The 12,074-nt window shown below is 38.4% G+C and overlaps 1 protein-coding gene across 1 annotated transcript in view; it reads right to left on the minus strand.

Annotated features, from left to right (window-relative positions):
- Window positions 1-1,075: 1,075 nt before the first annotated feature.
- The window catches only part of rspo2 (R-spondin 2), a 74,457-nt gene continuing 63,458 nt past the window's right edge, over window positions 1,076-12,074 (minus strand). Inside the window, exon 6 of the mRNA XM_086078660.1 lies at window positions 1,076-2,602. Within this exon, the coding sequence (XP_085934786.1) occupies window positions 2,487-2,602 (116 nt within the window). The 3' untranslated portion in view covers window positions 1,076-2,486. The remainder of the gene's footprint in view (window positions 2,603-12,074) is intronic.

Below are 12,074 nucleotides of genomic sequence, written 5' to 3' on the forward strand. Positions count from 1 at the left end.
GAGTGCAAAAAAAAAACCTGCCTGTTTGCAATTTTGATTCAATTGTTGTTTTTATCTGAATTCATAAGCATTCCATACAGTTCAGTAGTTCACCATATGCTTTCATGCAGGGAGACAGTGGCATACTGTCACGTACATTGAAGTTGTGTTGAATATTTATGAATGAAAAAAGCTATCTAGTTTTATACTTGAGTAAATTGTGTTTTACCATTGTAGAGTGACGTCACTTCGGGGAAGTCAGTGTATTTTTTCCCCCCGACTTTGCAAGCGGGATTTCCATGTTCAAGGGGGCGTTCCCGTACACACTTGCTGGTTTGAAGTCAGAAAAGTCTGACTTCCCACTTTCCTCAAATGCAGCATAAGAATTATGGGAAATGTAGTCCTACTATCCACTGCGGTTGCCATTCTACGGTCAGACAACGCAAGCTGAGCTTTCTAGTGGTATATTTTCAAAGTTACAATGCTTGACCGGCACAAGGTAAACAGCACAGCCAGGTTCCAATAGCTGTCGGGACAGGGCAAGAAATGTTGGATAATGGCGAGTAAATTGACTAGCTTAGTGCTGTTGATTAGCAATTACATTAGGTCATATTTACTTTATATTTCATTTTCAGCTAATTGTAGCAATGGCTAGTAGGTTGGCTGAAGTTTCACATCAAAAGAAGCTGCAGCCATAGTACAATCATGTCAAAGCAAAACCAGTGAGCTGTGCAGAATGAGGAAAGATTAGCCTTAAAGAACTGTGTTACTAGCATTAGCATATGATAATAATCTAACTTTTACATTTATTAATTTACTTGATATTCTGAGAAACATAATTTATTAAGTGCAGCCCATCGAGATGTAATAAAATGTTCTGCTTGAAAATTAAAGACATGTGTATTACTGAATGTTCACAACTGTTACACTATTTAGACCAAATTATCCATATCAAATTCTTTGGCTTGCTGCTGTACTGGTGTTTTGCGGTAGAACTTGATGAATTCCACAAATGTTTTTGAAATCATATCATCGTGAAAGGGTTTCATAGTGTAGCCACATACTGTATATTAGATCTGTAGACAGCAACAAAAAATTGTCATACAGTCACATGAAATGTTTAATAAAACACAACGTACACATATGCAGTCCTATGACCATACATTTGCTGGCGTCTAATTGTTAAACTCAGAATATATCAAAGCAGAGTTGTATACGTCATTTTTGCTTATTCTTTGTAACAGCGAAATCAGTAGATGGAGTTGAATGGATGGAATACAACACTAAGCATGACATTACAAAACAAATTCTTGCCAATATGCACATTTTGTCAAACTCAAAGAATATTAAAGCATATACGTGTAACAGTATGAGGCAAAACGAAATTGTCATTAAACAAGTACAAAATAGAATCAATAAATAAATCAAATATATACCATATAAATGAAATAGCTATGTAATGGCTATGTTATTGTTTTTAATCATTTTAATATGCAGCTCCGTATTACAGCTTTTTATTTGATCTCTGCAACATTTAGAATGGTGAACAAGTCAATACTGAAAATACAGCAATAAGCTTTCATAATTAGATAAACTATGTACATGTGTGTCTCTTGCCATGCTAGTCAAACAACTAAAGTTCTTCAAATTCTTCTTCTTCTTATGCACACTATACAGTTAGAGCATACAGCGGACTGAACGTAAACAGTTTGTGCTGAGAATAAAATACTTTGCAACTATGCATGGTAATTTATTTAAATTACTCTCAAAAATTTACAGAACATAAAGGCCACACATGGGAACAGTCCATATCCATTCAGACAGAAAAGTGAGGATAGCTTTGACATAAATATCGAGGAAAAAAAAAAAGTCTCTTTCATCTCAAGGTGCCATCTTCTTGACCGTCAGCCTCACTTACCTCAGCCTAGTCTCGTACCTCTTTATCCTCCTCCATCTTGTTCTCTGCTTCCTAGTTTTCTCTCTTCTCTCAGGGCTGTTTATTGAACCCCCTTACCTATGTCCCCCTGACCAATCCAGCTTGCCAACTCTCTCACTACCTTTCTCTTACACCTCCCTCTATTTGGCTTGCCCGCCTTTCCAGTCTCCGGTTGCCCCCACCATTTTCAATCACCCTAGACAGTTAAATGACATGAGGGGAAATGAGTTCAGTAACGTCAACTGTAAAAGTCCAAAAGGCAAGTCATGGGGTGGGGCTGCGGGGATTGAGTCACCGACCTAGCTGGACAGTGCAGCCAAGGGGAAGTAGCAAGAGGCAGGTGCGTGAAGTGTGTTTTTAGTGTCTTGGTACTGATATTGTATAGTAGACACGCATTTTGTGTTGACGAATTTTCGAATCATGGCCGTGTTCATGTAGGTGAGGGGTGGGATGTCGCTGGAGGTCTGAGAGGCAGGCGACGAGGTTTGGTGATATTGGTCAGTCAGAGCATGGTTGAAGCTAGCAGCTTTGCGTAGGTTCTTTGACAACGGTGAGTCCATCTTTTCAGTCCTCACTGGCTTGAGCGTGCAGAGGCCAAATGGTCGCTGTGCTGGTTCTGGGCCCAAAATCGCAGCCTCTGCTTGCCTTTCTTCTTTGATTCTTTGGATCGATGCTTTCCTGAGCCTCCTGAGGAAAAGAAGAAGAAGTGTTATCCCATAAATTTGTGTCAGGTTCAGTCAACCTAGAACGTTTAATAAACAACAGACAAGGAAGCTGGCGAGGAGAACGGACAGAGATGTGCACAGTTACAATCTCCTACCAGGTTTCAATTACTATGAATGAAATATTTTTCTTGCATCACTCTTGGTTTTATTGGATTGTTAAAAAGTTCCAGTTTTTTTTGTGTCACCCTATATATGACTATATAACTAAGACATGTCTGCCATCTAGTGGTGATTGGTGATGTTACAATTTAAAAGCACCCACGGATTTGCATATTCGCTCATTTTTTTCTTTTTTAAATATTTGACCATATTCTGGATTTATGTTCTATTTTTTCTGCTATTTCTCCATTTCCTCTTGTCTTTTGTTGAAAATGTATATTGAATGTTAATCAACAGTTTTGGAAGAATTTTGGGGTTTACATTTTTATTTTTATGTTTTTATTTTTTGGGGGAAATTAATCAAGGGTCCACTAAGTGTGGTCCCGGGCCGCATGCGTGTCTGCCAGTTGCCCATCCGAGTTTAAACCAATTACCTGCAAAGCCTTGTTCATTTCACTGCCTTTGTATTTCTTTTTTGCATTAAAAAAAATCCAGACATTTTATTTATTCTCCTAACTGACACTTGTGTAACTTGTTATCAAGCAGGCAGTACATCAAGCAGGACAAGTCCATTTGTGGACCCGGAATTTGTCCAATCATGTGCCAAGACTCACAGCCCCTGTCCTTTCAAAGACTTTCCATGAACTCTTATCAAGTTATTTCCTCACTATGACATGAAACATTAAACGAGTCAATTGTACTGTATATGTTGTAAGCTCCAATATTCAGGTTTGAACATGAGGTTTGAACTGTACGTTCACCCCAACACTTTCCAGTGCCAATGGAACTTGTGAAACTCAACTCTTCCCAATTTCGTCCCTCAGCCCGAGGTTAATCGATCCCAGGTTTCCCTGGCGGGACAAGACATGCTGGAAACTGACATGCTCTCATGGAAGCATGTGTGGTGAAGGTTTTGCACCCTCAACTCTCTGTGACAGGGAAAACGCTGGCTACTTCACCGCAAGGCAACAATCTGGCTGCCAAGGCCACAAATAAGATAACGAGGTGTATGTGTGTGTGCGTGAGAGAGATATTTATGTAAGACAGAGTGAGTGTGAGGGAATATAAAGTAAAATAAAATGTAATTGGGGTGGGGGACTTGGACGATGCGCCCAAATCTGGGTCATGATGTAGAAAAAATCGGACTCTCCACGCCATGGTTCATGTGGGAATCGGGTGAAGTGTGGGAAGGATGCTTGTGCAAAATAAATAGGTTTTTGGAAAACTTTCAATAGCTTCTGGCTCTCATTATTGAACTTGTTCAAGTCTTTCTCACGAAAAAATAGGTAAGCATGTGTAAAATGGCATTATCTCTAATTGCCTTCTCATATGTGCTTACTTTTGGCCTTTAAAGCACCCCGAGAACACACCCTGCGCCCATTCCTGGAGTCAAATTTGCACTTGTTTAAGCTGCCACGCATGAGAAGGCGAGATATTGCTCAGCTAATAGGCTCTCTCGATGAATAATACAGATGCATGCAAACATCAAACCATCTCAGAGCTATTTCCTGCAATTAATCTCAATTGGTTATTTTGAGCCACATTGCCAATTTAAGCCATGGCCATAAAGCTTCTCACACACAGCTTAGCCTGTGAGAACAAATTTCACATCACTTCCATCGAAATGGTATGCCCTGACATGGAAGAATGCGAGCGGAAAACTTTGTACACTTGCTTAACTGATGCCACTTTAGATTTTTAGCATGGCTTACAGCACGAGAATGTTTGTTAAAGCAAACCTGGAGCAGAGAGACATTTGGCTTATGGCAGATTTTTCCTAGCCTTTTAAAGAGGCAATTTTCATTCAAAACAGTGTTGCTAGGTGCCTGATAAACAACACGTTTAGTGAATCAGCTCAACGTAAATTACATTTGACAGCTATAAAGAAACTGGTGCGCCATTAAACTCCTGTAACACGGAAGGCTCGATTCCTTGGACACAAGGTTACATTTAAGCATTTACAGCAACTGTTTGAAATGTAAATAAAGATGAAAGTTAAAAAAAATAGCTCTCGCGTTTGGGTCTGGGAACTTCTACAATGAAGCGTTAAATGTTTATACTTGTGTTTAATATCCACATCAAGCTTCTGCTTTCCGGAGGTGTCATGTGCAAATCATTTTATACAAACATTGAGAAATGACAACATTTCTCAGCTTTAAAAAGGTTGTTTTCTAAAATGATATATATATATATATATATAAATTGTGATGGACAAGCAACATTTTTGCATGGACAAAAAAAAAAAACCCTGATTAGAATAAGAGGGTGTTATAGAAGCGATTACAGAGCAAATGCACTCTATGAATTGATCTCCGATGTTTCACAGTCATCAAGTTTAACCTTACCACCATTGGTAGTAGATTCATACAGATTCAGACTATAGCACCATTATTATTATTATTGTGCTACATGTATTTGGCCAAACTCTGCGAAGTGACTGAAGCAATACACCACCACTATCACTTGAGGCCACTTGTTAAACTCAAACTTTTGATTTTTGGCAGCTAGAGGGCAACCAATCTCCACATAAGCCTCTTCCTCCAGATTCTGATACAATCAAAGATAATCTATCATATGTCTCCAAGAACCTCATTTAGTTTTTCCTCAAGGCACCAAGTATCCTGTACACGTCCATCATCTTATATTACTTAAGCTGATTACCAAGGTTCATCGAAGAGGCTGTTTCATTTACCTGGAAACAAATCATTAACTCAAGTTGATCAATCCTGTCAAAACTATATATAAAATATTTTCCCAAATCTCATGGAATGTAAAGGTGATTTTATCTCCAGAGGCACAGCACGTTTAAACCCATTTGCCGTCTCCGTTTTTACATTGTCAGTGGAACATAAAGGATTGAATTAAAGGAGAATGGCTTTTATCAGAAAATGATGATCCTTCACATGCTATTTATTTCCGTTCTGGCTGCGTTTACACACCACAGCAGAAGCATAACTCACTAATGTTTAGTTTTCCTTTACAGATAGAATCTTTTTCTGCCAGCTTGACATTTGTATTTGAGCTGGAAATGAATATAAATCAAACAAATAAACACAAAAAAAATCTCAAGTACAAATCAAAATGTTTTGTATTCAAAATCAGAAGCAGAGCTTGCGGCGGGACGGTTGTTTATTGCTGTCACAAACGACCTTTCCTGGAATTCTTTTATGTCCATGTGCCTGTGTGTGTTTGAAACAAACACATGCCTGTAATTCCTTGTATCCCACTGAGTGTAAGCTTCTACGTCATCTACATGATCTTGAGAAATACTTTGGAGAAATATTCCTTTATTCTGCCCCTTTTGAGGCTCTCAGCAATAATTTTTAGACTTTAGACTTACTTTATTGTCATTCAAATATATTGAAACGTTGTTGCAAGGCAAAACAAAAACAAAACATTGCACATTGTATTGTAACAAAACCAACAACACAAAACAACCAGCAGCTGAAAAATGCTACGGTTGAATAGAAATCAAATCAAAATCAAAATAGAATATCAATATGATGTATTTAAAATACACATACAATTATAAAATCGCAGAACTCAAAATGGGGTGTTTCAATTAATTAATTAATTTATTAAAACCAATCTAATTGAGATAATTTCATGGCGGGGGAACCCCCCCAACAAGTTACCATATTACACATATACTATTGGTCATCGTGCTGCTTATTTCTATACAACAACCCCCCCCCCCCCCCAAATAGCAATTGTTCCCAGCCTTAGACAAAAAATAATAATAATAATACTGATTAACAAAAAATATATATACACAGGTAAATGGTGCGGGGACAGTGTGGTCAAAACAGACGTTACTAGGAAATGAAGAGAACTGCAATTTTGCTGACATGTTCTATGTGCCCTCACTAATCCAAACACAGCATTCTGATTACTATTGTGTTTGTGGAATATGAATTAAGCAGCTAAATCCACCCACTTTTATCTCTCTCAGGTGCGCGGCAATCTAGCCACGTGCTGTCGACTGAAAATGACATCACAGCTGCTTAGGGCTCAGGTAACGACCAATCACGGCTCACCTGTTTTCTGAGTTTGGTCATGTGATGTTCGTAAGCAGAGTTGTGATCGGTCGTTCCCTGAGCTCCGAGCAACTGTGATCTCATGGTCAGTCCACAGCAAGTAGCAAAATGGCCGCCCCCAGAGATGGATAAAAATAGGTGGATTTTGTTGTTTATTGTAATTCATATTCTACAATGACAATATTATTCATAATATCGTTCTTAAACTAGTGGGGCTGAATATTATTGTAAAGAACATTTTTGGGTTGACGTACTCCTTTAATATTAATAATTGAGCTGATTTAGTTAAAATGGCAGAATTATTCTCTTGCGCAGTTGTTTTTGCAGTTACATAATTTAGGTTGAATATTGATATAAGCTGAAGAGCGTAGCTTCTGTCACTCTGTAGGCTGGAAATCTGCATTACAACAGTGCTACTTTGAGCTGATGTAGGCTACGCTTAAGCCCCGCCTCTGCACTATGTGATTCTAGAACATTATTATTCTATCTTGGGCAGCCGGTGTCGAAAAAAAAGATGGATTCTTTGAGAGAGGTCATTATTGTATGTTTATTTTCTGCTACAGAAAAATGTAATAACATTTTTTTGGTTTACTATCTTACAAATGTAAAACAAGAGGCTGAGCACCACCATTTGCTAAGTAAAATGTGTAATTTCCGTATGTCTGGTGCACTAGTATGGGAATGTCACCAGTCCACATTGAATATAAAGCATGCATCTCACTGAGTGGTGAGTGCTTTCAAACATAGCAAATTTGGGTTTAGTCAGGGTTCTTAAAAGGTTACAAACATGTTCGCAAACAGTTTTTCTTGTCGCAATGAAGTTTTGAACATGTTCTAAATTTCCTTACAAATGCATTGTCTCACTAACAGTGGATAAGGAGTGGGAAGCACAAGTAATCTTTGCAAAACTGTCCCAAATAGTCATTAATAGTTGCTATCTGTCTTTCACAAACACTTTACTAAATATTTTCATGTTGTCTCTAAGCATCGCTGCATGTTGTTAATGACAGGAGCGACAAGTTGATGAATCCAGCAATCGCTACCGTCACAAGCACTCACCACTCAGTGAGATATGGACTTAACTCATTCACTCCCAGCCATTTTCACTGAAGCAACCCCCTTCGCTCCCGGCTGTTTTACTGGATTTTGACGGATTTTTCAAGGCCCACACAATATTTTGTCCTATTGCTATAAAAACACGGAACCTACCAAAGAAAGATTAGTCTCTTCTTTCATCAGGAAAAAAAGTCTTATTTATATCTGTTTCCGTTTTGCAGCCCTTAGCATTAGAATATGGCTAAGTTTCATCACTACTCACAAACCTGATGAAAACACTGGAAATATTTTTTTTGCAACATAGCCCTCGTTGATCTCTTATACTCTGCTGCCACCTGCTGTCCGTTTTTGTAATAACAACCATTGCTTTAAGCGTTCTTTTCAGTTACGAGACTGCATTCTGTATGCTCTAGCATAAAAAAACATAAAAATAAATAGGTTTTTGGGACCGTGGCAATATTTAAAATAGAACGTTGTAATATGTTTTTGGGAGTAAATGAGTTAAAATACAAAAATGATGTTAGAAGGGCTGATAGGCTTAATGAAATTAAATGCATTGTGGCTTGAGTGACAATGACTAAAATTTGAAGTCTTGGGTTGCTTGTCTTTTTTTATACAAGAGGAAAGGAAGCAATAAATAAATAAATAAATAAAGTCAGTGACATTGCAAATTCTCATGTGAAGCTTTTGCTAAATATTACTTTGCAACTGATTTGTGAACAAATAGAAAAGCACTGACTACAGGCGCAGGCCAAATGAGTTCATCCACTAACAGCGCTGGCAGCGCTGCATGAATCGAAGGCCCAATCTTACCTCCGTTGCTTGCGGTTTGAGAGGAATCAATGACCAACCGCAAGAAGGCATTAAGACATACGGTAAACGGGATCATATTCTGCTGTTTAAAAAAAATAAAAATCCCGTTACCCTTGCGCGTCTCTCGGTGCAGGCTTCTAATTAATATCTTTCACAGCGCAAAGGGAGGGGTTGACATGTTGTAAATCAACAAATTTGAAGTGGTGTACTTAAGGTAAATTCATATTCAGCAGCTCATCTCTTGCATAAGCAGGCCGTAGTGCAGGCCATCATTTGTGAGGGGAAAAAAGAGAACAACTGGCGCCAGTGAGATTTGATTTCAGGGGGAGGAATTGGATTATCAGCCATTAAGGGCCTCCTCACACATACATTTGTAACGTTGTGAAGGGAAAAGGAGACATAGCCAGGCAGCGTTCTCTTTACTTACACACCAGCGGCCGTCTGGAAAAAGGTTTCATACTGTATACACCAACGCATCTCCAAACTGCTACTAATGTTTCATCTGATTTATAGGTGGAACTCGGCCCAATGACATCAGGTGAGCTAAAGTTCAATAAGATGCAGTCCAAAGCTTGGCCCAAAGACTCAAGTTTTGCTTCATTTCAGAGTTGGACGCTATTTACAGATAAAAACATGCCAAAAATGCAGAAAAGTACAATATTTTAGAAACGCTGAGGAAAACAAATGCTGGGAAAAAGAAATGATCATGACAGGGAGAACAATCATTTACAAGACGCTCACCTTGCCAACCAACTGACAGGAGGTTCTCTGCACAGTGTCAGTGGGCTCTAACAAGGTTACTGTATGTCGCACTCTTTCGTTCACTCTTACACTTTCTGCTTCTCTTTCCCCTCCCATGATCTGCTTCCTATCACTGTGCTGCTGGGCTCAAATGATTTAAAGCACACACATTCCAATTCAAAAAGCTAATGTTGGGATTAGTTTGCTCATTATTTTCTCATCTAAAATCTGGTGCAGGATATGCGGAGGGATTAATGCATGTTAGCTCACCCGTTCGCTCTTTGATGCTCTTTCTTACTGACAATAAATTGAAGTGAAAACCGACTTTGAGATTAACATCTCTAAGCGGAAAAGTCCCGGCTAAACATGCATGAATGACAAGGTGATTAATATGGCCAATAGTCAGTACGGACAGCATGTTTTTTCCCCTCTGAGAGGGTTTATCATAGCCACAAATGGTCCAGTAGGGCCAAAGAACAGAGGATGACCCTGCACATTAAAGTATCCATCAGTCTGCTCAAAGTTTAACGTGACACTTTACTGCATTTCACAATATGTTAACTGTTCCCTTGTGCTGTTTGGGTTACAACTCCTGGCTCCAGTGTCTAAAGGTGGATTAACAAGCATTATTATGTTCTAAGGTTCTCTCCCATGCCTTCCCTTACGTACTTCTATGGTCCCTAACATTAGCAGACTCATTGGAAACATAGCTTCCAACAGTACAGGGAAACCTGCAATTTAGTGATTTTTTTGATTGCATCATTAATCTTGGAAATACTGGGACCTGCTTCTTCATCCGTCCAAGAGGCACTTTACAGTATAACCGCGGTATTTGTAATTTCTAAACTAAAGAAGTATACAAGATCTTTTTTGGACAAGAAATAGACTGATATGGTTTACCGATATTAGTAGCCAACGGATCCCATAACCAATATTTGGAGCTTATATTCATTTGCAGTAAAAGGGATAATACTGGCGTCAAAATTTTGAAGGCCGATGCCGATATGCTTCAAAATGCCAAATATCGGCGCCGATAATTGGCCTGTCCCTAGTCTGGACATTTTCTGTCTGCAAGTAAAACAGATAAATCTAATAACACCTTATTCGTGGCATTAAAGTAGCACTAACTTCCAACTTTAATAAAATATTTTCATAACTCTTCTGATGAAACATCGACTTAAAACTAGTTGAATGGTACACTTTTGCCATGGCCTGAGGGCGTCTGTATCATTTTTACTGGCACTAAACAACTTTGAGGAGGATGGTAGGAACACTGCCATGCAAAAAAACTACAAGTGTACAAATGTGCAGACTGCTTTATGCCATATGTCCTTGTATGTCGACACACAATTACTGCTTTCCTGTCAGAAGCTGCAAAACAACTGGAAAGTTTTGTCTGAGGAAACAAAAAAGAAAAAAGGAAAGCTAACCGGATAAAAGGACAGTCAAGGATCAACATTGGCCCGGCTTTCACTCGCTGGTGTGAGCTAAAATACGACACAATGCGCTTGTCCTCATGGGAATTGTGGTCTTCCTTCAGACATAACATTACCACTTTTGTCCATATGGTGCCGCCATAATCAACGTAAACTGAAAGTTCCTTAGTGTTGTTTTAGGTATTTTGATTATCTTTCCTTTTCATTTCCAAGTGATACAGTTTGGTTTGGTTTGGTAAAGAAATACATTTATTGTGTTTACATTGCAAAGGGTCTCAAAATAACTAACTATTAAATAACTTTTCAGCATCACGTTTTGGTGGTGCAGGTGGCAATGATACATTACAGCACACTCGTTGAGTAACAAGGGATTTAGTATCATCATGAAGGAAATTTAAGTCTGAGCAGCCGAAAGTCGAACCAGTGACGCCAGTACAATCAGCTCACATTACTGACAATCAATGGCTACCTCCACACTTCACTTCATGTCACCCACAATGGAAAACAAAGCCTTACTGCTTTGAATGTCCTCTTTATGCAACTTCTGTTACATCATAATTTCAGTTGGTGATGGTTAATACTGAAGTGTTGTGGGACTTTTAGTGCCATATTGTCATATCAAGACATCAGGAGGATTACACTATAGAGGTTCACACTATTGCAGACAAGATAATTTCAACATCAGCTGATGGATTGCTGTCTGCATGGGTGTCAAAGTGGGGGATAAGATGGAACCATGGGCTTTTGTAAAGTTTTGAAGATAGTTTTTTTCCCCCTTTTATTTATGTCAGTTAGAAAACCCAGCACTATAAATATTCAAATCATATATTGATGTGAAGATTTAATAATATGGTTGCTTTAATAAAAATTATTACTGCCACTGTGCAATGGGGTTGTCAAGGCGCTATCTGTGACCCCTGCACGATGGAAAATCGGCCATCTTGGATCGCGAACTACGGCAACAACACTAGAACAAAATGTCATATGTCTGCGCAATAAAATAAAATGATACATGAAAAAAACTTTGATTCTTTTTTTTTAATCATCAATTGCTCTCTTTTTATTTTTTAATTGTTTTTATTTATTTATTTTGTTTTGTTATTTTTGTTATTTTTTTAATTTTTTAATTTTAATTTTGTATGTGCGTGAGTATGTGCATGTGCGTGTGTATGTGTGCGTGCGTGTGAGTGTGTACTCATTAGTTCACCTAAAACCTATTAAAAATCCCATACCGTTCACCTTAACCGAATAC

This window comes from Leptonotus elevatus, chromosome 6, assembly GCF_054856555.1.
Source record: "Leptonotus elevatus isolate MCC_2025b chromosome 6, RoL_Lele_1.0, whole genome shotgun sequence".
NCBI lineage: Eukaryota > Metazoa > Chordata > Actinopteri > Syngnathiformes > Syngnathidae > Leptonotus > Leptonotus elevatus.